Source organism: Natator depressus, chromosome 22 (assembly GCF_965152275.1).
Source record: "Natator depressus isolate rNatDep1 chromosome 22, rNatDep2.hap1, whole genome shotgun sequence".
In the NCBI taxonomy this organism is placed as follows: domain Eukaryota; kingdom Metazoa; phylum Chordata; order Testudines; family Cheloniidae; genus Natator; species Natator depressus.
In genome coordinates this window covers 3,324,658-3,348,501 of record NC_134255.1, presented here as the reverse complement: position 1 = coordinate 3,348,501, position 23,844 = coordinate 3,324,658, and the positions used below count along the sequence as shown (strand labels likewise).

Genomic DNA, 23,844 nt, shown 5'->3' with positions numbered 1-23,844 from the left:
AAAAATATAAAATGTTTCAAAAGTCTGTTTAGTGAAGTAAACTGATCTAATCGGAGTAATTACAGGAAAGTGGGATGGGTTTATGTTGTGACATCAGCCCTGAATATTTAACACCCTGTCACCCCAAACGGGGCACAGTTCTCTAATGAATAGGAATTTGCTTTCATGTCTGTCATCAGCGTTAAAAATAAACATATTTACAGTGTGTTTATTAAATTAAACCTGGACATATTAGACTGAAAATAAGCCAGGGAAATTACTACATACTTGTCTAAGCTACAGTTATTTACTTTTCTCTGACACAAATGCTGGCAGAAAACTCATCTAGACTTTGTATAATAGAAGCTCAGTATTCCCATGCCACATTACAAAACACAGATCTGAAGATTGATAAGGTGATTAAGATTCAAAATTAAATGAGAAGTCCTGGGGGTTAACGTACATTGTGCCCATTTATCATAGACTACATCTTGTATGCCTGTGTTGCCATTCATTTTGGGTTGTTTCTTTCCCCTTCTTCCTCCAGGGTGGTGGAATGTACACAGCAGTGCCTCAGACCGACCCCTTGGAGTGCATCAATTGCCGGAACTGTCGGAACAATAACAGGTAAGTTAGAGTTACGCCTCTACTTCTTGGCATCACCTTCAATGAGCTTTACAAACCACAATCTCTGCAGCACTGTTATGAGTGTAAATGCCGATGATCCCGTTTTACATATTGGAAGCAGAAGCTGAGAGGTGGTGACTATAGCTGGTGAAAATTTTCCAACAAAACTTAGTTTCATCAGAAAATGTCGCTTTGGTGAGTGAAATGTTTCACTGTACCTGCTGCATATTTAGCTAAACTTCCATTGAAACAGCAGTGTGCCCTGACGCTCTGCCTCCTCGCCTTCCCTTAGCTCCAGGGTGTGGAAAAGCAGATCAGCAAGCACACTGCCTCGACCTATTTCTTGTGCACAGAGAGACAAAGTCCCAGGGCAACCTTAGCTCTGGGGGACTCGCAGTGCCTTTCTGGCTCCCAGAGCTGGGGGGTTGGTGAGGAGGCAGAGCTGCTGGGCTCAGCCTGCTGGAAGGTTGTCAATTTCACTCATGAAGCCATGTCTCTGTGGCTGGCAGGCTCCCTGCAGTGGAACAACTTATTGAAATTCATGTTCTTGTCAGTTTCACAGCTGCAAGGATGTCAGGTTCACATTTCGTTTCAGGAGCACAGCATTTCAGTGTTTCTGAAATGAACGTTTTGGGCATCTCTGGTTTGTCAGAAAATTTTAGTAAATTTGTTTTTGTTCTGAATTTGGATGAAAACAATCAAAAACCCCCAAACTTTCCAATTTCAGCCAACTCTGGTTGTGATTTAGCCAAGGACACAGTGGAAGTCAGTGTGAATGTGTTTGACAGATGAGTCTCAAAGGTGATCAGCTGATGAACAAAGTATACGAACCTAGATAGGATTGAATAAAGCCAGTATTAGACCCCTGGAGTTGCTGTTGCTCAAATCATTAACTAACCCTTGCTGGGTTTTATTGGGTTTGGGGTTAATGGGGAGGATTGACCTTTGGTCTCAGATATATGTCTCTTTCCTTCAGTTTCATGCGATAGACAATTCTAAATTGAGCATAAAAAGGTTAGTTTGTCAGTTACCATTCACGTTCTTACTGTCTGTTCTGTATTATGAATTTATTATGCCAGCAGATCGAGGGACATGATCATTCCCCTCTATTCAACATTGGTGAGGCCTCATTTGGACACGTTGGAAGGGACCTCAGGAGGTCATCTAGTCCAACCCCCTGCTCAAAGCAGGACCAATCGCCAATTAAATCATCCCAGCCAGGGCTTTGTCAAGCCTGACCTTAAAAACTTCTAAGGAAGGAGATTCCACCACCTCCCTAGGTAACGCATTCCAGTGTTTCACCACCCTCCTAGTGAAAAAGTTTTTCCTAATATCCAACCTAAACCTCCCCCACTGCAACTTGAGACCATTACTCCTTGTTCTGTCATCTGCTACCACTGAGAACAGTCTAGAGCCATCCTCTTTGGAACCCCCTTTCAGGTAGTTGAAAGCAGCTATCAAATCCCCCCTCATTCTTCTCTTCCGCAGACTAAACAATCCCAGTTCCCTCAGCCTCTCCTCGTAAGTCATGTGTTCCAGTCCCCTAATCATTTTTGTTGCCCTCCGCTGGACTCTTTCCAATTTTTCCACATCCTTCTTGTAGTGTGGGGCCCAAAACTGGACAAAGTACTCCAGATGAGGCCTCACCAATGTTGAATAGAGGGGAACGATCACGTCCCTTGATCTGCTGGCAATGCCCCTACATATATATCCCAAAATGCCATTGACCTTCTTGGCAACAAGGGCACACTGTTGACTCATATCCAGCTTCTCGTCCACTGTAACCACTAGGTCCTTTTCTGCAGAACTGCTGCCTAGCCATTCAGTTCCTAGTCTGTAGCGGTGCATGGGATTCTTCCGTTCTAAGTGCAGGACTCTGCACTTGTCCTTGTTGAACCTCATCAGATTTCTTTTGGCCCAATCCTCTAATTTGTCTAGGTCCCTCTGTATCCTATCCCTACCCTCCAGCATATCTACCTCTCCTCTCAGTTTAGTGTCATCTGCAAACTTGCTGAGAGTGCAATCCACACCATCCTCCAGATCATTTATGAAGATATTGAACAAAACCGGCCCCAGGACCGACCCTTGGGGCACTCCACTTGATACCGGTTGCCAACTAGACATGGAGCCATTGATCACTACCCGTTGAGCCCGACAATCTAGCCAACTTTCCATCCATCTTATAGTCCATTTATCCAGCCCATACTTCTTTAACTTGCTGGCAAAAATACTGTGGGAGACTGTGTCAAAAGCTTTGCTAAAGTCAAGGAACAACACGTCCACCGCTTTCCCCTCATCCACAGAGCCAGTTTTCTTGTCATAGAAGGCAATTAGATTAGTCAGGCATGACCTTCCCTTGCTGAATCCATGCTGACTGTTCCTGATCACTTTCCTCTCCTCTAAGTGCTTCAGAATTGATTCCTTGAGGACCTGCTCCATGATTTTTCCAGGGACCGAGGTGAGGCTGACTGGCCTGTAGTTCCCAGGATCTTCCTTCTTCCGTTTTTTAAAGATAGGCACTACATTAGCCTTTTTCCAGTCGTCCGGGACTTCCCCCAATCGCCATGAGTTTTCGAAGATAATGGCCAATGGCTCTGCAATCACATCCACCAACTCCTTTAGCACTCTCGGATGCAATGCATCCGGCCCCATGGACTTGTGCACGTCCAGCTTTTCTAAATAGTCCCGAACCACTTCTTTCTCCACAGAGGGCTGGTCACCTCCTCCCCATGCTGTGCTGCCCAGTGCAGTAGTCTGGGAGCTGACCTTGTTCGTGAAGACAGAGGCAAAAAAAAGCATTGAGTACATTAGCTTTTTCCACATCCTCTGTCACTAGGTTGCCTCCCTCATTCAGTAAGGGAGATACATGAATAACCGTTATCCTCTGTGTGGACCTTCTGTTTGAGAGGAAAGTGACCTACGTTTGACCAGCAGGTTACTCAACAATTTGCTAGGCAGCAGTAAAATGCTAGGAATTGGGATTGCCTCATTTCTAATTATTAGACGTTAGTAATTGTATTCCTGGCTCTGGCATGGAAGAATGGTCTAGTAGTTACAGACCACATCGTCAAGTACATCAGATTGGGCAGGTTGTTTCTGAGCAGCAGGGTGGCTGCAATGGGGTCTGCCATATCAGAGATCTCAGTTCTGTTCCTAGCTCTGCTACAAGTGATTTTGTGCAACTTCTGTTCCTTGATTTGTAAAATGGGGTGGCTAATACTAGCCTCCTCAGTATTAAGGGCTGTGAAGTGCAGAAGTGTATAAGCAACAGGGAGTGGAAGAGATGAGATTTAAATTCAGGTTTTCTCAGTTCCCAGCTCAGTGCACTTATTGCTAAGCTAAGGTGTATTTTGATGGGATTCTGTCTTCCCTCTCCAAGACCGAGAGCCTGGTTCAGTTGTAATTCAATTGAGAGCTGTGCTTGCCATGTGAAAAGTGAGGCTACCCCCTAGTGAAGGTGGTCATCTCTTGGTTCTTGTTCCGATGGGATTGAAGCCCATCACAGGTCAAGGCATCTGCACTTGTATTCCTTCTCCATGGTCCCTGAAAGGCACCCCCTCTAGCCTCCCAGCTCCTCAACAGTCACCTATCTTGGGTAGGTTTCAGAGTAACAGCCATGTTAGTCTGTATTCGCAAAAAGAAAAGGAGTACTTGTGGCACCTTTAGAGACTAACCAATTTATTTGAGCATAAGCTTTCGTGAGCTACAGCTCACTTCATCGGATGCATACTGTGGAAACTGCAGAAGACATTATATACACAGAGACCATGAAACAATACCTCCTCCCACCCCACTCTCCTGCTGGTAATAGCTTATCTGAAGTGATCACTCTCCTTACAATGTGTATGATAATCAAGGTGGGCCATTTCCAGCACAAATCCAGGTTTTCTCACCCCCCCCCCCCCACACACACACACAAACTCACTCTCCTGCTGGTAATAGCTCATCCAAACTGACCACTCTCTTTACAATGTGTATGATAATCAAGGTGGGCCACTTCCAGCATAAATCCAAGTTTAACCAGAACGACTGGGGGGGGGGGGGGGGGAACAAGGGGAAATAGGCTACCTTGCATAATGACTTAGCCACTCCCAGTCTCTATTTAAGCCTAAACTAATAGTATCCAATTTGCAAATGAATTCCAATTCAGCAGTTTCTCGCTGGAGTCTGGATTTGAAGTTTTTTTTGTTGTAAGATAGCGACCTTCATGTCTGTAACTGCGTGACCAGAGAGATTGAAGTGTTCTCCGACTGGTTTATGTGTATATGTCTTCTGCAGTTTCCACAGTATGCATCCGATGAAGTGAGCTGTAGCTCACGAAAGCTCATGCTCAAATAAATTGGTTAGTCTCTAAGGTGCCACAAGTACTCCCTATCTTGGGTAGAGACCTATGTCTCTCTCCCTCCTGACTGAAGTTTTTTCCAGTCTGCACAGATCTCTGCCTACACTGTGATATCCACAGCAAGCTAGACTGCCTAAACAGGACAGAGTCTGTGCTTTGCTTTAAATGCAAAAGCTTACAAACAGCATGATTGCCATAACACTTCCTGGGTTCACATCCTTTTCCCCCCTGAGAGATGTTACATAAAATTCTGGCCCACAATACTGCATAGACTAATAGACTTTAAGGCCAGAAGGGACCACCATGATCATCTAGTCAACGTCCTGCACATTGCAGGCCACAGAACCTCCCCCACCCACTCCTGTAATAGACCCATCACTTCTGGCTGAGATACTGACATCCTCAAATCTTGATTTAAAGTCTTCAAGTTACGAAGAATCCACCATTTACTCTAGCTCAAACCAGCAAGTGACCTGTGTCCCATGCTGCAGAGGAGGCCAAAGCCCTCAGGGTCTTTGCCAGTGTTACCTGGGGGAAAAGTCCTTCCAACCCCAACCCCAAATGATCAGTTAGACCCAGAGCATGTGGGCAAGACCCCACCCTTCCCCTCCCCCCCACCAGACACCTGGGAAAGAATTTTCTGTAATAACTCGGAGCCCTCCCCATCTAGTGTCCCATCTCTGGCTATTGGGGATATTTGCTAATAGCAGCTATGTATTGTTTTCATTTCATACTATGGACTCCACAGATACCTAAATTTAATTCAGTTAGGTTTTTTCAAGGATATTGCAGGAAATTGCCATATCTGTCACAAAGCCAAAAGCTGTCCTCAGGAAAGAGAACTGCCCCTTAGACTGTGTGGTTAGAAATTGATTAAAGAGCTTTTGCCATCAACCTTGTCCCCAGCAAAATCATGTAGCAGGTCCTCAAGGAATCCATTTTGAAGCACTTGGAGGAGAGGAAGGTGATCGGCAACAGTCAACATGGATTCACCAAGGGCAAGTCATGCCTGACCAACCTGATTGCCTTCTATGATGAGATAACTGGCTCTGTGGATACAGGGAAATCAGTGGATGTGATATATCTTGCCTTTAACAAAGCTTTTTATACAGTCTCCCACACTATCCTTGCCAGCAAGTTAAAGTAGTATGGATTGGATGAATGGACTATATGGTAGAGAGAAAGCTGGCTAGATTGTCGGGCTCAAGGGGTAGTGATCAACGGCTCGATGTCTAGTTGGCAGCCAGCCAATGGCATATTGGGCTGCATTAGTAGGAGCATTGCCAGCAAATCAAGGGACGTGATTATTCCCCTCTGTTCGGCACTGGTGAGGCCACACCTGGAGTATTGTGTCCAGTTTTGGTCCCCCCACTACAGAATGGATGTGGACAAATTGGAGAGAGTCCAGCGGAGGGCAACGAAAATGATTCGGGGGCTGGGGCACATGTCTTACAAGGAGAGGCTGAGGGAACTGGGGTTATTTAGTTTGCAGAAGAGAAGAGTGAGGGAGGCTTTGATAGCAGCCTTCAACTACCTGAAGGGGGGTTCCAAAGAGGATGGATCTAGACTGTTCTCAGTGGTAGCAGATGACAGAACAAGGAGTAATGGTCTCAAGTTGCGGTGGGGGAGGTGTAGGTTGGATATTAGGAAACACTGTTTCACTAGGAGGGTGGTGAAGCACCAGAATGGGTTACCTAGGGAGGTGGTGGAATCTCCCGTGCTTAGAGCTTTTTAAGGCCCAGCTTGACAAAGCCCTGGCTGGGATGATTTAGTTGCACCCCCTGCCGCACCCCCTGCCCTGCCTCCAGTCACCCCCACACCCCTTGCCTGCAGCCAGCCCCTGCCACAGCCCCTGCCCTGCCTCCAGCCAACCCCTGCCACACGCACCCCCGCCCTGCCCACAGCCAGCCCGTCTCCAGCCACTCCCGCCCGCAGCCAGCCTCTGCCGCACCCCCTGCCCTGCCCGCAGCGAGCCTTGTCTCCAGCCAGCCCTGCACCCCCCTGCCCTGCCTGTAGCCAGCCCCTACCTCCAGCCAGCCCCGCACCCCCCTACCTCCAGCCAGCCCCGCACCCTCCTGTCTCCAGCCACCCCCTGCCCTGCCCGCAGCCAGCCCTGCACCCCCTGCCTCCAGCTAGCCCTGCCCCAGACCCCTGTCTGCAGCTGGCCCCACATTCACTGGTGCCCTGCAGTTCCCAGGGCAGTAACCCTGCACACCTGCTTCAATGAGGGGGGCAGGGAGCAGCTGGGACCCACACATGTGCACACCCTAGGGTGACCAGACAGCAAGTGTGAAAAATCAGGACGGGGTGGGAGGTAATAGGAGCCTATATAAGAAAAAGACTCCAAAATTGGGACTGTCCCTAATAAAATCAGGACATCTGGTCCCCCTAGCACACCCCCAGGGCGTGGCGGGGCCCCACACATGTGAAACGGAGCTCATTTCTAACTCAGGCCCATCTTTTTAAAAAAGAACTTTCGGCAGGGTTACCACACATCTGTGTTTTCCCGGACAGGTCAGGCTTTTTGGTTCTTAAATCGCCATCTGGGAAAATACGGACGTATGGTAACCCTGTTGGTACCAAAAATACATACTTGGGCACACCCCTTAAATCAGAACTTTTTATAGGGAACCGGTTGTTAAGATTTTGGCAGCTCATCACTGGTTCTTAGCCACACTAATAGTGAGATTTGAAATTTGTGTCTTGGATCAGATTTGACCTCTGTTCTGCACTGTTCACCTGTAGATAAGCATAATTCTTCATGCTATAGTAAGGATTATAGTCCATTTGCATTTCTCCGTCACTAAAGAACCTGATGCACGTGCCTTTGAGTGCTCCTGTCTGGTGGGTTTCTGTGTACTTAACCAAATGGCTGTTCAGTTTCTGCTTGTTTTTTTGATCAGTGCCAAAGTGTGTTGCTTGTGGTACGTCTCTATCAGCTAAACAAGTCCCAGTATTTCCAGCAATGGCCCTCTCTAAGCAGGCTTTCATGATACAGTGGTGAAAACACCTGCATTTCTGTCTACACTAATACTTACACTGCTGCTACCACTGGTGCAGAGGAACCATTGCTGACAGTTGAACTATGAATACTCATTTCTCTAGTGTGGACAAGGCCAATGAGACTGCAGTTTGTGTCAGTTTTCCCAGTGAAAGGCTCTCGGGAACTTTTAAAATGGGTACACTTTTTTTTTTAAATGGTCTATATTTCTATTATATACAGCAGGCACATGTAGGCAAGATATTTTGTCTGCAGGTTCAACCCAGGTAGGGCTGCTTCTCTCTAACCCTTCTTTGTGTCCCACACCAGGGCAATATTTGTATTTTGTGGTCAGATTCATTAGCAGCACATAAACTCTACATGGACTAGCAAAGCAGTATTCAGTCAATTTGTAATGTAAGTTACTAAGAAGTCGGGTCTATAAATCAGGTCATGGGTTGGTTTTGGCTTTTTAGCATTGAGATTTGATTTGAAATGCATTTTCCACTGGACAGATTTTATACTATCATTCATATGTGCTCTGTGTTGGAGATGTAATAACTAGTTTTAATCAGAGTTTTAATATGGACCATTGGATTTAAATTTAATGAGCCAAATTAATTTACTAAAACTCCACTCCAGCCAATGCCATTATACCAGGAATGATGTTGAACACGTGTTTCAAAAGAAGAGCCCCTAAACATGCAAAAACAAACATTTAAAATGGGTTTCACTAAAGGAATTGTTTATTTTTAATAAAAGGGATTCTAGTCAAAACCTCTGTGGAAAGAAATGTCAACTAATGAATGGATTTGTTTGAAGACCAGATGTATTGCATTTGAGTTCTGCAGTGGCTTTTGTGGTATTTCTGTTCTTGGAATCATAAGTACTCGGAGACTGTTTTAATGTGAGGTGATGGACAGAAAATGGAAGTTGCCGTGCCCTGGCACTTCGTGTTGCTATTGTCATAGGAACATTTGGGAGGGGAGTTCATCCCATGGGGCTGCTTCACTCCACTTCCAGGGATACCTACGAGGACAGATTCTTACTCCAAAGTCCATGTTTTGACCTGCTCCAAATTGTCCATTTCATCTCCCCATGACTGCTACATTCCTTGGTTTTTGGGCCCTGGAAGAGTAATTATCTTGATTCTGGTTTTTTTCCAGCAAGTCTGGTCTTCGCATTGGTTTCATGTGAGAGACCCGAGTAAGCACTAGAATAAAAAATTGCCCAGGGAGGTGGTGGAATTTCCATCATTGGAGATTTTTAAGAGCAGGTTAGACAAACACCTGTCAGGGATGGTCTAGATCAGTCGTCCCCAATGCAGTGCCCGTGGGTGCCATGGCGCCCGCTGGGGCATTTTTGTGCACCCACAGGACACCCTGCCGCCGAAATGCTGCCAACGAGCATGGCCGCCTTAGAACCGCCCGCCAAAATGCCACCGAGAAGCGTTGCCGTTTCGGCGGTGACGCTTGGCATTTCGGCGTCCGGTTCTAAGGCGGCCGCGCTCGTCGGCGGCATTTCAGCGGCAGGGTGTCCGGCACCCACCACGGCAATATGCTATTCCCACAGAAAGGTTGGGGACCACTGGTCTAGATAATGCTTAGTCCTGCCATGAGTGCAGGGGACAGGACTAGATGCCCTCTCAAGGTCCCTTCTAGTCCTACGAGTTTATGGTTCTGAGGTTTTGTACATAAGGTGACCATGTTTAAAACCAGAATTACAGTCGCCTAGAACCTCAGGCTCAATCTCTGAATTGTTTTAGATAGAATCCCCTTAAATATGATCTTTGTGCTAATCAGAATGACCTGATCGAAATACTTTGGGGGAATCTAAATAGGGCAACTTTAGCAGTTACCTTGCATAGAAGCTCTTCACATAGAAACTATGAATTTGAATATATTTTCTTCCCTTTAAATAGAAGGTGAATTCTGTTAACTTTCATGCTAAAGGATTAGTTACCTGTCAGTGGGGGGGCTTCTGAATGCAGATATGCTGTCAGTGTCTCCCAAAATAGCTTATGTAATAGTCTTCCATCTTCCCTTGCAGTCTAACAATCAAATGCCGGAGTGACCGACCCGTTTAACTCTTCTGAATTGCATGCTCTTGAAAAACTAGAACAGCATGGGTTCTGTTAACGAGATGCAGATGTCTCAAAATAGGCATTGAACTTCCTAATGCACACAATCGGCTCTGAATACTGAAAGTTCAGCAGTTTATGGAATGCCAAATAACACACAAACCTGTAGCCAGTTCTCACAGGCAAGCTGTCCAGGCTGACACAGGCATTTAAGAAAAAAGGGTGAGAACATCTTGCATTTCCCAGTGCCAAAAGAAACTTGGTAATAAGACAGTTCTGACTTCAAATAACATACTGACTTCTCCCAATGGCACTCTCCTATACAATGCACTACACGATGGTGACTCTGCATACCCAGAAAAGCTCGTCCTCATAGAGGGACATGAAGAATACTTCACTCGTTAGAATGCGGCCTGAATAAACCTTGAGTAATTTTCCTGCTTTGCAGGTGGTAAAATGGGCCTCTTCTGTTATTTTGAGCACAGTGACGTGTGTAGTAAGTTCTCACACAAACCGTTCAGATTTGTGTGTGGCAGAATACACTAAGCCCTTAGTTTATTTATATTTTTAATTTAACACAAGTGGAAATAAATGATTTCGGTCTGAGGCACTCAAACTAAGCTTTTGTTCTTTTTTTCTTTTTCACTACCAAATAAGTAACACAGCGACTGAATGAGCGCGGTTTCACACAGCACAGCCTAGTGGTTCTCCAAGTTGTATTTCATACACTCGTTTGTAAAGCGTTACCATCGCAGCAATTCCTTATTGAGCTCAGATGTGATTTGGTAGTCCAGCATTGCGAAACGCACTCTTCCACTTGCATATGTGCTAGGTCTTTCAAGTATGTATGAGTGGTTTATTTTGGTGGCATAAATATGCTCTCGTGTTTAGAAATAAGTACTCTTTAACTTTTTTCCGGATTGATTTCTTTCCATCAGCAAAAGGATATTTTATCATGTTAAATACATTGTGCTATAAATCTGTTAAACGTGTTTCAGATCCTGTTGGAACTGTGTTTAGTGACTGGTGCCAGCTCAGAATGGCGCTGTGTGATCAGCATGGTGACTGGTGCTATACAAGGATCTAAAATGAGATGGGATAGTTCTGCGCATGGTGCCTATAGCAGGAAGGGTTGTGCATTTAGATTTGGCAGTAGAAATTGTTCTGAGCTGTATCCATTTGGCATATCGCTGGATAATCTGTGTAATATTTGAGAACCCTGTCTGACTCTCATGAGCACTTCCAAACGTTGCTATGACCAAGGTAATTGTGTGTAAACAGATAGGCTCTTCTTTGTAATCAGCCTGCTCCTGCTGCTTGTTGATGAGTTGTGGTGTCGCAATCCAGGGTTTGTGTCCTTAGTAAGTGAATCCTGCAGAATAAGTAAGTTTCTGTTGACTGCCAGGGTGTGGTGAAAGTGAATGACAGGTAGTGAGGTTCTGGTGAAATAATTGTTGTAATTTTTCTGCAATGTGATAGACTTGCTGTATGTCACTCTCCATGCTAGATTGCGGAACAAAGGCTGCCCCCTTCTTACAGCTCATACAGCTTGTTTCAGAGAATTCCAGTTCATCTGACTCTTCTAAATATGAACGTTTGAGCTGTGTAACAATTACCTGTACCTATGGAGTCATACTGGAGTGGTCTGTCCTGGGCTTTCACATTGAACGTGGCTGTTACAAATGAAGCTGCTAGCACTGCTGTGCCCAGGACTTGAACTACAACATACTTGGCATTTTCACGATTTAGGATGAGATAATGCTAGGCATATATCTATAAAGGGCTTCTGCTGTAAACTTCTTTCTGTTTAAAGGTTAAGTAGCTCAGCTGTCAAGATTGATTTCCCAGCTTGCCTTCAGTTTGAGTCCAGAATGAGTGTCTTTGATATAGTAACTTTTCAATTTATACCAAAAATAGTAAGTTTTTACACTTAAAGTGCTGCAGTGGGTTGTATGTCGTTCCTCTGTTCACATTAACTAGCTTAGCAAAGCCTGTTTTTAACATGAGCTGCTCGATTGGTTCGTTGGATTCGTAACTTAAACTGTGTCGTGGCTTTTAAAATCTGCATTACAAAGCTGACCAAATGAAGGAATGTGTTCGCAAGTCACTTAATTGACAATAGATGGAAAAAATGCTAAATAAATGATTCTCTGAACGTTTTTCAGCCATCTGGTGAGCTGGGCAACCAAGTATTTAATGGTGAATATATTTTCCCCAAAAAAGTCTGAATTTATCTGACAGAATAAATGTAATTTAATCCACCAGCTCTACTATATTTACTGTATTCAATATTTGAGATCTACTTGATGAAGTATTCAAAAACTTCTTCAATCCCTTGTAGTTGCTAGAACAAAGAATCTGGAGAGATCAGGACTCCGTGAGTGATTCTTCATTTTGGTTTAAATTCACAGGTGTTTCACCAAAACCAATGGCACTTTTAGCAGCAGCACGCTGCCCGTGGTGCCCCTCGTAGCACCTTATCAGCAGGACAGTTTAGAGATGAAACCGCTGAACCACGTGATGGTAGCCATGTGTTTAGCCTCCACGGTCCCGGAACGCAGCGTCGAGATGGAGGAAGACAGCAAGGAGAAAGTGGAGCAGCCATCTACTCAGCGTTCTTGCTGCCAGGAAAATATGAACCAGATTAACATAGATTACCCAGAAGGTATGCCAAAATTGGGGGAGAATAAATCTTGGCTTCCAAACTGCGTGCTTATTGTACAACAGCTGTAGGGTGCTTAATCTGACTACGCAGAAACTAGCAATTAGTCTCGGGAATGGAAAGCCAGAGTCTGCAAGGTGTTGATCAGCTTGCAGCTCCCCCTGAAGACAATGGAAGTGAAGATATATTAAAATGCCTTCCAGGTACATGCCCTAAATGATGAGTGTTCTAAATGGAACCCCCCCCCCCCCTCCAGTACACCTACTCCAGATGATGTGATGACTGATTTATTTTGAATGCTATTTTTTTTAATAATCTTGGCCAGTACCACCTTAGGCGTTGCTCTTATCAGATCTCATATTCTAAGAAGAATCAGGCTGGGTAATTACGTATATGAGACCTCTAGGGAAAGCCCAGGTACCTGCAGGAAGTGGAGTTAATTCAGAGTTAGCTAGGGGATGCACCAAATGGGGAAACTGGAATTTAGGAATAAACTGTCTTGTTCTTTTGGGCGGCAAGAGCTGAAAGCATCACACATTCCTTTATAGCTCCTGGCTGGCCCCAAAGAGAGAGAGAGATTTTGAGCTTCCCAGCTGAAAAGACAGGTTGGATCAACATGTTGTTCATAGGGGGTAAAGACAAGGGATCAAGGGTCCTGGCAGTTCCTTCCCACCCAATCATTTTGCCTTTTCTTCTTCTGTGAAACAATCTCCACTGGGCTATGGCAGCCCTTCCTTTTTTGTGCAGGTTAACAGTAAGTGCACCCCAGTCCCCAAGTTCCTTTGAAGCATTCTCCTGTAGTGTTCAGTCCCTTAGACACTGAATGCTCACAGAATTATCAGGTTAGCTATCTCCATGGGAATGGTATATGCACCAGCTTGTAGGATTCAAGTCAGGATCAGCTCATATGTAACATCAAAGCACTGAGATATATTTATAGTGAAAACAATCATAAGTTTATTATCAAAGATTAAGATGTAAGACACAGTGAGTAAGGATAATGGTAATAGAAGGGTTATATATAAAACAAAATCATAACACGCACAGGTGCGGCAACTAGGGGGAGGAGGGATGCTGCAGCACCCCAAGATTTTAGCTGGGGCTCTGCTGCCCGCCTGCTGGATCCCCAGGTCCCGGCCTACTGGCTCTGGGGGCGGGGGAGGAGGAGCGGACAGAGGTAAGGGGGCTGGCTTTCAGCTCCCCCACTATTCAAAGTGTTCCCGCACCACTGGTAAGTTAAATCTCTAGAAAACGGGTTAACAGTCTAACCTTCTGTCTAAGAACGTTTGTCTGGCCCCAGATGTCTTTCGCAGCGTTTCGGCCAAGCCTGGTTGAGATCCCATTTGCATGAATGTAAACACGCTGTCCCTTTACTTCCTCAGGTGTAGGATAAAGGGGAGTCTCCTTGCCTTCTACTTACATCCCTATTGGTCACTGACCTTAGAGACAGCAGAATCTCCCCCCCCCCGCCCCCATTACTTGGTTTTTTTTCCTCTGTTCTTTTCCTGTTGATCCTGTATGTAAATGGGTCTTTCATTGTGTTGCCTAACACTACTTAATTTACATTTGACAGAGAGATACACATCTTACTCCCTGTCTGGAAGAAACTTTTTTTTCTCTTTGGTTGGAGACAGACTTTAAAACCTATATTTTCAGTACATGTACACAGCTCCTTAAATATCCATGCGTACATCAGGCAACGATTATGAGGTTCAGTATGACATAATATTTTTCTTAGAAACCTCACAACCTCATTTATGGATAAATATCATAAAAATGGTGTGCTAGGAGTGATGAGTTTGTCAGGCCTCTTATGAGTTCCTGTTACACAACTGTGAACCATTTGGCATTGAGAGGTTCTTAGGGTCATAATGTATTTGTATGTTTTAATTAGATCAGTGAGGCAGCTTGCCGTTTGAAACTAGGGCTTTCCCCATAATCTCCCAAGGAAGCAAAGCTGCTACCCACAATCTGATCACTAAATCTAGTGATAACTGGAAGTACATTATTAAAAGGCCTAGAGAACAGGGAAATGTATCATGAGAAATGCCCTAGGAAATTAGCAATTCCTGCTAGGGTTTAACACTGTACAGCGTCCAAACTAATTTTCACTTTTAGTGGAAAGCAAAGGTTTCCCCAGTTCACGAGTCTGCGTTTGGAGACTGGTGGGGCAAGTATGCTGAAATAGTGAAGGGGCGAGGAGAGATTTCATGCTAATATAAACTGCTCTTGGTTTGCAGGTGACATCTGTGCACATTCAGAAACATCAGATCATATTTTGAGCTGGAGTCCTCTTATTCTGCAGCCTGTTTCAAAGGACTGTAATGAAAAATCAGGATGGAATTCGCCTGGTGTCACTTTAAACAGCTCCGGGGACCTTCGGCCGCTCCAGATGCAGGAAAGCTGAAGAAGCAGCAGCCATTTTCCCACTTAAAGCCAGTAACTGCACAGCAGAGTCACTGACAAGGACTGACAGAGGGGTGTTAATTCTAACAGAGAGAGTCACTATTTATTTTTTTGTAGTAGTGTCATGAATGTATCTTGTTTAAAATGGTTGCCTTTTTATATTATTTATGCCTTGAGAAATTCCTTTGTTTTTTCCACACCCTGTGGAATTAGCCTGGTTATGTATAAAGTTTTGTAATAATATAAAGAACAACGATGGGAAATATATAGTGTGTTTTCCATGGATATTGCCAGCATGAGAAGCACTTCTGCAGAGGAGCATAAATGTTTAGTATGCAGACTTCTTAGAGTGGATCCGACCCGAGTGGTTCTGAAGTTCATAGCAGATTATAGCCACCCTACAGAGCTGCCGTGTCACTGGCATTTGTTGCAATATTTTTACAGCTAATTTCTCTGACTACGCTCAAATGCTGCTGTTTCAGGCTCTCTTAATGGAAAGAGATTTGATAATGGACCCCAGCCAATCTGTTTATACGAATGATCCAGCTGGTCGAATAGGTCTACATCTGATTTGGGAACCTGAGCCCAGCATTCAGCTGGATACTACTTATCATATTTTGAGTTATCTCCAAGTATTGGAAAATCCCTAGTGTTCAGAGAATTTCATAATTCCCAAAACTGTCATGCCTTCTAGCAGGAATGATTTATCTGAACATTCTTACTGGAAGGTCACTATTTGTTGTTTTTAAAAGTATTAGTCATCTAAATAGGGAACAGAAAGTGTTCCATATAACTTGTGGGATCAGCTATATAATATACATAAGGAATAATCTACATGAATAATTTGTGAACAGCCTAGAGTCTGAGCATTGTTTATCCAAGCTCGTTAGCACATAGTGATTGCTCTGAACATATTCGTTATTGTTAAAGGCTCTCAACCAAAAAAGCCTGCTACATTCAGAAGAGTTATTGGCAGTGAGTATGTAACTGTCTCTTACTAGCTGATCGTTTTTCATTCTTGTGCATGTTTTAAATTTCGCTGCAGGTAAGTCGGGTTGAATTTTCTCAGTTTACATCTTAAACCTGCTCATGCATGCGCACCTTTCCTTCAGAGCAGGGGGGATTGATATACCAAGAGTAAATGCCGGCAGGGCAAAATGAACTCACTCTGAAATGTCCAACTGCTTCAGTTTCTACAGCACATTCGTACATACTTGCCACTAATTCCACTAGCTTAATTTCCAGCTTAATTGCCTCAGATTGGACCTGTTCAATTTACAGTGGAAGCTCCAGTGCTTGGTACTTTTCTAATCCCCCCACAAGCTAATATTCAGCAGTGCTGGAGTTGCACATCTCTAAACATAACCCTGGTTAGCAGAGGCAGATCTGTGGTGAGGCTCACGTTCCTAAAATATCATCGTCCAAGATGCACCGTTTTCACAAATAATTAAAACTAAAGTGTAAGGAACGTTTTGTGATACTTTAGCCCGGCTTGCTTGCTGCGCTTACAAAGGCAAAGTTCAGTCCTTTGCCATGGATCTCCCAGGGACTGAATGGTATTTTAACTCCATGGTTTGAGAAAAAGGGAAAATGTATCATTCGTGTAATAAGGCTCTCTTCGCCTGTTAAATAAGAGCACGGAGGTGTTGCTTTAGAAAATTGAGCCTGGTGCTGTCGCAGACGGTGTCCAACAAACCACAGCTCAGACAATGGCTGGGTACGAAGAAATCGGCCTGTATCTCAGACGTAGCAGCTGGAGCGTGACGTAGGTGTTGCAATGTTAACTGCTCTTTTTTTCCAAATTTAATCAGAGTAAATAAAACAAACTTTCCCTTGTAAAACACCCTATCCAAAAATCAGAGCCTGTAACCCAAGGAATGAGGCACATAACTCGCTGTTACTGCCACCCTCAGGCAACGTGTGTGCAGTCTCCTTTTAATGGAATGAATGTTTCCCTAGCTAGAGCGAGAAACACCCCGAGGGGCGGGAGAGAGGTAAAGCTGCCCTATTTGAATCACAAACCCCTTGCAGGAGAAACCAGGAGGTGGCTACAGGTGCACTGTACAGTAGCATCTCAGAGTTACAAACACCCGAGTTACGAACTGACCGGTCAACCGCACCCCTCATTTGGAACCGGAAGTACGTAATCAAGCAGCAGCAGGGACCCCAAAAGGCTAATACTGCACCGTACTGCATTAAACATACTCTCCTGAAAGACAGTAAGGGGAAAGCAGTATTTTTCTTCCGCCTGCTAAAGCTTCAAAGCTGCATGAAGTCAATGTTCAGTTGTAAACTTTTGAAAGAACCACCAGAACGTTTTGTTCAGAGTTACGAACAACCTCCCTTCCTGAGGTGTTTGTAACTCGGAGGTCGTGTGGTGCCACACTGAGTAAGATGTGTGTATCGTAAAGACTGACTCTGTACTTTTCTAACTATTGCAACAAATGTCAAATGCGGCCTGCGTGTATACAGTGTGTGAAAATGTTATATATAATATAGGATGTATATTATATATTTTATAAATTCAGCCCTTAAATGAGAACTTCCTGGGTTTGATCTAGGTCACTATGCAAGAGTTTATTGCAGTGGGAAACTAGTTGATGCTGCTTTTGCTCAGTGGATGGGAGAGGGGGCCGCACCAGATGTGGACACGAGTTCTCTATTCCTGATGTCCAGGTGTACAGCGTGTGCTAATGGATTAGTCTGCATGTTTGTGAGACCTAATTAGCGTCCGAGGAAGGCAGACTCCTGTCGTAGTGTGATCTATTGAGTGCAATGGCCGATCTCGTGAGGTTACGAAAGTTGCCTGTTAGGAGAACTAGCATATTAAATGCTTTGACAGAGAGATCCAGGAAACTCTGCTGTAAGAGTTTGGTAGTTTGGAGCAGGAAACCAAGGCAGGTTCGTATGAGTCCTTGGGACATAAACTGCTTTGAAAGAGTCAGATTTTGCGGGTGGGGTTTCTACTCAAGGAAGAGATTGTTGTAATCTGCCATGTTAGCAGAGTCTCATCATGGACTGCTTTATTTATAATGATTAACACTGTTTTAAGTGTTTTTCTTTTATTGTATTTTATTTATAAAAATATATATATGTTTGCCTTTCTTTTTAGGGGTCATGTGTTCTCCCAACTATAGGTGCATAATTACAAAACTCTACACAAATCCTGCATAGATGCTGTGATTCCCAGCTCATGCCCATCAGTCCAGTCCCATCCTTAGACTTCAGCTAGTATCAGCTCCCCAGGAAATGCTGAAAGGCCTTTCCCCTCTGAAAACCCGCCTTGTTCTTTAAAGCTGGCTTGGTTTTGTGCTTTTAATGTTGTTTTCCTTTGAAATCTAGAGGGCACAGGGGCTTAGGGGGATGTGGGAAGTAGATGCACAAACTCTAGAATCCTGGGTTCATTGGCAAGGGTTTTGGCACCAGGGGGATGAGATGCATTGGCAGAGCTGTGATGAGGAAACTTTTATATTAACTGCCTATATTATGCTTGACTCTAGCCAGTGTTAAGTTCTTTGCTTCTGTGGGCACTACATAATCTAGGGGTTTGTTTGTTTGTTTGTTTTTAAAAAGGTTCACTGACATCAGACCTATGTGCATTTCCCTTTTTTACCCTGTTTTTTAAACACTGAGGCCCTCTGAAGCTTCCTGGTTTTACTAGCCAAATCTTGATCTCTCAGAAACAATCCATTTAAAAATCGTGTTTCAAACCTTTCCTCTTGGTACGTGCTCTAGTTACGTAACGGTGTGTCTCAATATGGGTCTATGGTATAAAACAAACAAACCAACCCTCCTTGATCCTCCCGGTATCTGAGAGCGTCATTCAGCTGTCGTACTGCCCAGGGGAACATTACAAGGGAAATGTTTTTCTGTATTTCACCTATGTGGTCTTTGAAAGCAACAACTTAAAGATGCATGGTTTTTGTATCATATAGAAAAATATACTATATTTTCCTTAAAAAAAAAAAAAAAAAAAAAAAAAAAAAGAGTTGTAATATTCTTTTGCAATTGTACATATTTTTAAATGATGTAGTTTTTGGCAGAATTTTTTTGGTGGTTTGATTAATATTAAAGAGAATGCTGCTGCTGCTTTGAGTGATGCTTATTAGATTGTGTCTGCTCTTGGATCGACAAGTGGTGTGAATTCTCGTTAGCCGAAAGCTACTGATACTAGAGAAAAGGTCAGACTAACTATATCACTACTTAATATAGGCCAAATTATTTACTAGTTTCATAGTTAATTGTGCTTCACCAAATTTACCCTACCCTAAAGAACAGTGAATTGCCAACAATATTTTAAGTCATAGGCAAGGACTAGAAGAAGCCAATGGACTTTTTAAAAAAGAGAGTGGATCGCTGATATGGCTTAGAAATAAATGATCTGGAAAAAGGGGTAAACAGTGAGGTGGCAAAATTTGCAGATGATACAAAACTAGTCAAGATGGTTAAGTCCCAAACAGACTGTGAAGAGCTACAAAGGGATCTCTCAAAACTGGGTGACTGGGCAACAAAATAGCAGATGACATTCAGTGTTGATAAATGCAAAGTAATGCACATTGGAAAACGTAATCCCAACTATACATATAAAATGATGGGGTCGAAATTGGCTGTTACCACTCAAGAAAGAGATCTTGGAGTCACTGTGGATCGTTCTCTGAAACCATCCACTCAGTGTGCAGTGACAATCAAAAAAAGCGAACAGAATTTTGGGAATCATTAAGAAAGGGATCGATAATAAGACAGAAAATATCCTATTGCCTCTATATAAATCCCTGGCACACCCACTTCTTGAATACTGCGTGCAGATGTGGTCGCCTCATCTCAATTGGAATTGGAAAAGGTTCAGAAAAGGGCAACAATAATTAGGGGTATGGAACGGCTTCCATATGAGGAGAGATTAATAAGACTGGGACTTTTCAGCTTGGAAAAGAGACGACTAAGGGGGGTATGATCAAGTTCTATAAAATCATGACTGGTGTGGAGAAAGTACATAAGGAAGCGTTTTCTCCTAACACAAGAACTAGGGGTCACCAAATGAAGTGAATAGACAGCAGGTTTAAAACAAACAAAAGGAAGTATTTCTTCACACAACACACAGCCAACCTGTGGAACTCCTTGCCAGAGGATGTTGTGAAGGCCAAGACTATAACAGGATTCAAAAGAGAACTAGGTAAGTTCATGGAGGATAGGTCCATCAATGGCTATTAGCTAGGATGGGAAGGGATGGTGTCCCTAGCCTGTTTGCCAGAAGCTGGGAACGGGTGATGGGATGGATCACTTGATGATCACCTGTTCTGTTCATTCCCTCTGGGGCACCTGGCATTGGCCAGTGTCAGAAGACAGGATACTGGGCTACGTGGACCTTTGGTCTGACTCAGTCTGGCCGTTCTTATGTTCTTTCATGCAGCATAAGGAAGCCTCAGAGCTTTGACTATATATGGTTGTGGTGTTCCACAGTGGGGAATATTTCAACCCTTTCTTGTCAGTAATGTGGGAGTGGGACTTTCGCTTAATTCAGGGACAGGGTTATTTAAACTGAAGTTAATGTTACTAATGTCTCAGTTTTCTTACCCTTCAGACACACAGTGAGTGAGCTGTAGCTCACGAAAGCTTATGCTCAAATAAATGGGTTAGTCTCTAAGGTGCCACAAGTCCTCCTGTTCTTTTTGCAAATACAGACTAACACGGCTGCTGCTCTGAAACCGTGAACACAGAAGCTTTTAAAAACCAGACTTTAAAATATTAGACATTGCTTTTTTTTATTCAGTACACTAACACCAAAGGTGAATCTTAAAGTGCCTCTCTCTTCCTCCAGGCTTGGAGAGAGCGGGATTCCCAGTCATGGTCTTTGCGGTGCTGCTTCTGGCCTACACAGTTGCAGTTTGGGTGAATTTTGCATAAAAGATGGGGAGTATTTACCAGTACTCAGGATCTGCTGGTGCTTTATAAACATACAAAAGACGGTCTCTAAACTGAAGAATATTCAGCTTCGGTCTACAGCTTCAATGTGGCATTAGCTCCTTAAAGGTGATTAGCAAAGGGGGCTCGGAGTGTGGGTTTGGGTCTGTCCGATGGGTAAAGAGGGCCTACAAGTATGGGTTAATCTGGGGTTGGTTTGTTTTTTAACTCTAGAAATAACAAGAACCTAGTTTTGCTTGGAGGAGCCTTGTACAAAAGTCCCAGCTAGGGTTGCCAACTTTCTAATCGCATGAAACTGAACACCCTTGCCCTCTTCCATGCCCTGCCCCTTCCCGCCCCTTCTCTGAGGCCTCGCCCCAACTCACTCCATGCCCCTCCCTACATTGCTCACTCTCACCCTCACTCACTTTCTCACTCTCACCCTCACTCACTGGGCTGGGTCATGGGGTTGGGGTGAAAGAGGGGGTAAGGGCTCGGGTGGGGCCATAAATGAGGGGTTCAGGGTGTGGGAGGGGGCTCTGGCCTGGGCAAGGGGGCATTTGGGGTGTGGGAGGAGGTGATGACTCCAGCTTGGGGTGCAGGCTCTGGGAGGGGGCCGGGAGTGAGGGATTTGGAGTGCAGGAGCGGGCTCAGCCCTGGGGAAGGGGGTTGGGGTGCAGAAGCGGGCTCTGGGCTGGGGCTGAGGGGTTTGGAGTGAGGGAGCGGGCTCAGGGCTGGGGCAGGGGATTGGGGTGTGGGAGGGGGTGCAGGTTCGGGGTAAATAATCCTAATCTTTTATGCAAAATTCACCAAAACTGCAACTGCAACTCTGGGAGGGGGGTCAGGGCTGAGACAGGGGGTTGGGTGCAGGCTCCAGGAGGGAGTTTGGATGCAGGCGGGGGTTCCGGCCTGGGGCAGAGGATTGGGGTGTGGGTGGGGATTCAGACTCCAGCCAGGCAACGCTTACCTCAGGCAGCTCCCAGTCGGCAGTGCAGCAGGGCTAAAGCAGACTCCCTGGCTCCTGGAAGCGGCCAGCATGTCCGGTTCCTAGGTGGAGGCGCGACCAGGCATCTGTGCGCACTGCCCGTGCCTGCAGGCACCGCCACCGCAGCTCCCATTGGCTGCGGTCCCCAGCCAATGGGAGCTGTGGAGCCAGAGCTTGGGGTGGAGGCAGCGCACGGAACTTTCCTGATCACACCTGCGCCTAGGGGCTGCAGAGACATGCCAGCCACTTCTGGGAGCCATGCAGAGTCAGGGCAAGCAGGGAGCCTGCCTTAGCCCCGCTGTGCTGCTGACCACACTTTTAAGGGCCCAGTCAACGGCGCTGACTGGCGCCGCCACGGTCTCTTTTTGACCTGGCCTGCCGGTTGAAAACCGCACACCTGGCAACCCTAGCGCCAGCCGCTGTGTATTGTGAGCTAGTATGCCTGTCTTCATTGAAGGGGTGGACACGCTGAATTTGTAACTCTTTCCCAAGTGTTCTTTAGGTGTTGACGTTCGATAGGTTTTAACAAAAGCAGAGTTCTAAAGCATTTCACTTCACATTCCTTCCCTCCCAGTTACTCAAAATTCACTCTCTTGTACCTTCGTATCATCATTTCATTAGTCCACCAGACACCGTAGTCTTCCAGTGTGCACAAGCCCTGAATTTTTGTTGCAGACCAAGTAGAAAGCCCTTCCCCCCCCTTTTTACATAAATCTTCCAAACCCTCTTTATCAGTCATAAAGACGCAAAGCCAGGCACAAACCCACTTGGCTGTAAATGTTCAAGTCATGTTTAAGCATATTAAAGCAGCCCAAGGAATGTACACCTTGGCTACTTGCCAACAATCCTCTACCCTTACAACTAATCTGTCAACTGTGGCTAGAGTTGGCATTATGACAAGCCAGGATATTTGTGATGAGGGAACATGTATGTCCTTTAAGGCATCATAGAAGAGTTACAAGAATCAAAGCAAAGCCTAATTCAGACACTTGCAAATAAGGAATGGGCGGCAAATAACACAAAATTGTAACGACTCTGAGTTCAGTCCCCTAGAATATCAACTTTTCCTTACGAATAAAAGAGTATCCAGTTTATATCACATCATTCTTAAGTATATCTCCAGGGGGGAAGGGATGAGCTAAGATCAAGTGGGAAAGGGACTGAACCAGAGAATCTCATGAATGGATCATCAAGTTAGATCCATTTCCATTAATGTAAGATGCTAAATGTACACAGCTCATATTTGCCCTCGAACATTTGGCTCTAGAAAGTATGTACAAAATAAAAAGGGCGATAATGGCAATCTAATGGGGCACCTCCCACCAGCTTGCCAGAGGTAAATGATTCTGGGCCAGGGCTGCAGAATTTCTGAAGATAGTTTAGGAACTTCTCATGCCTCGGGATTTATAGTGCATTCTAGCTCCACGCTCCCCTGCCTCATGCATCACAATTCATTCCTCCTTCAGCTTTACACCCTGTAGGTATTTGTAGGATCATCACATGCCTCCTTAGTCATTAGTTGGCTCAGCTAGGCCCATTTCACGCTTCTGAGCTCTCCTCGTGAATTAACCCAGCTAAGGCATTCTTTTCCCCCTTCTACCAAGTTCCTCTGGGTCAGTATCTTCCCAGCTGTTGATGGGAACTGTGCAATACCCCACATGTGGTCCCACCAGCATCGCACAGAGCGGGGCTGCAGCCTCCCTGCTCGCTGATGTGGTGTCTGAAATGGCATTCCCCTTTTTTTCTCCAAAGGCATCTGATGTTATGAACTTGCTGCTTCCCTGTCTGCCCATGATAATCCCCGGGTCTCTTCAGCCTCGCCACTGACGAAGCTCTGCCCTGCCAGACACTGTGCGGCTCTTTGCCCTTGTCTCGTGCCTCCACG

At 44.9% G+C, this 23,844-nt stretch overlaps 1 protein-coding gene across 1 annotated transcript in view; it reads left to right on the top strand.

Moving 5' to 3' along the window:
- Nucleotides 1–19,551, top strand: part of CDON (cell adhesion associated, oncogene regulated) — a 99,292-nt gene extending 79,741 nt beyond the window's left edge. The window contains exons 18-20 of the mRNA XM_074936611.1: nucleotides 527–606; nucleotides 12,420–12,673; nucleotides 14,911–19,551. Coding sequence (XP_074792712.1) covers nucleotides 527–606; nucleotides 12,420–12,673; nucleotides 14,911–15,077 — 501 coding nt within the window. The 3' untranslated portion in view covers nucleotides 15,078–19,551. The remainder of the gene's footprint in view (nucleotides 1–526; nucleotides 607–12,419; nucleotides 12,674–14,910) is intronic.
- The last annotated feature ends 4,293 nt before the right edge of the window (nucleotides 19,552–23,844 follow it).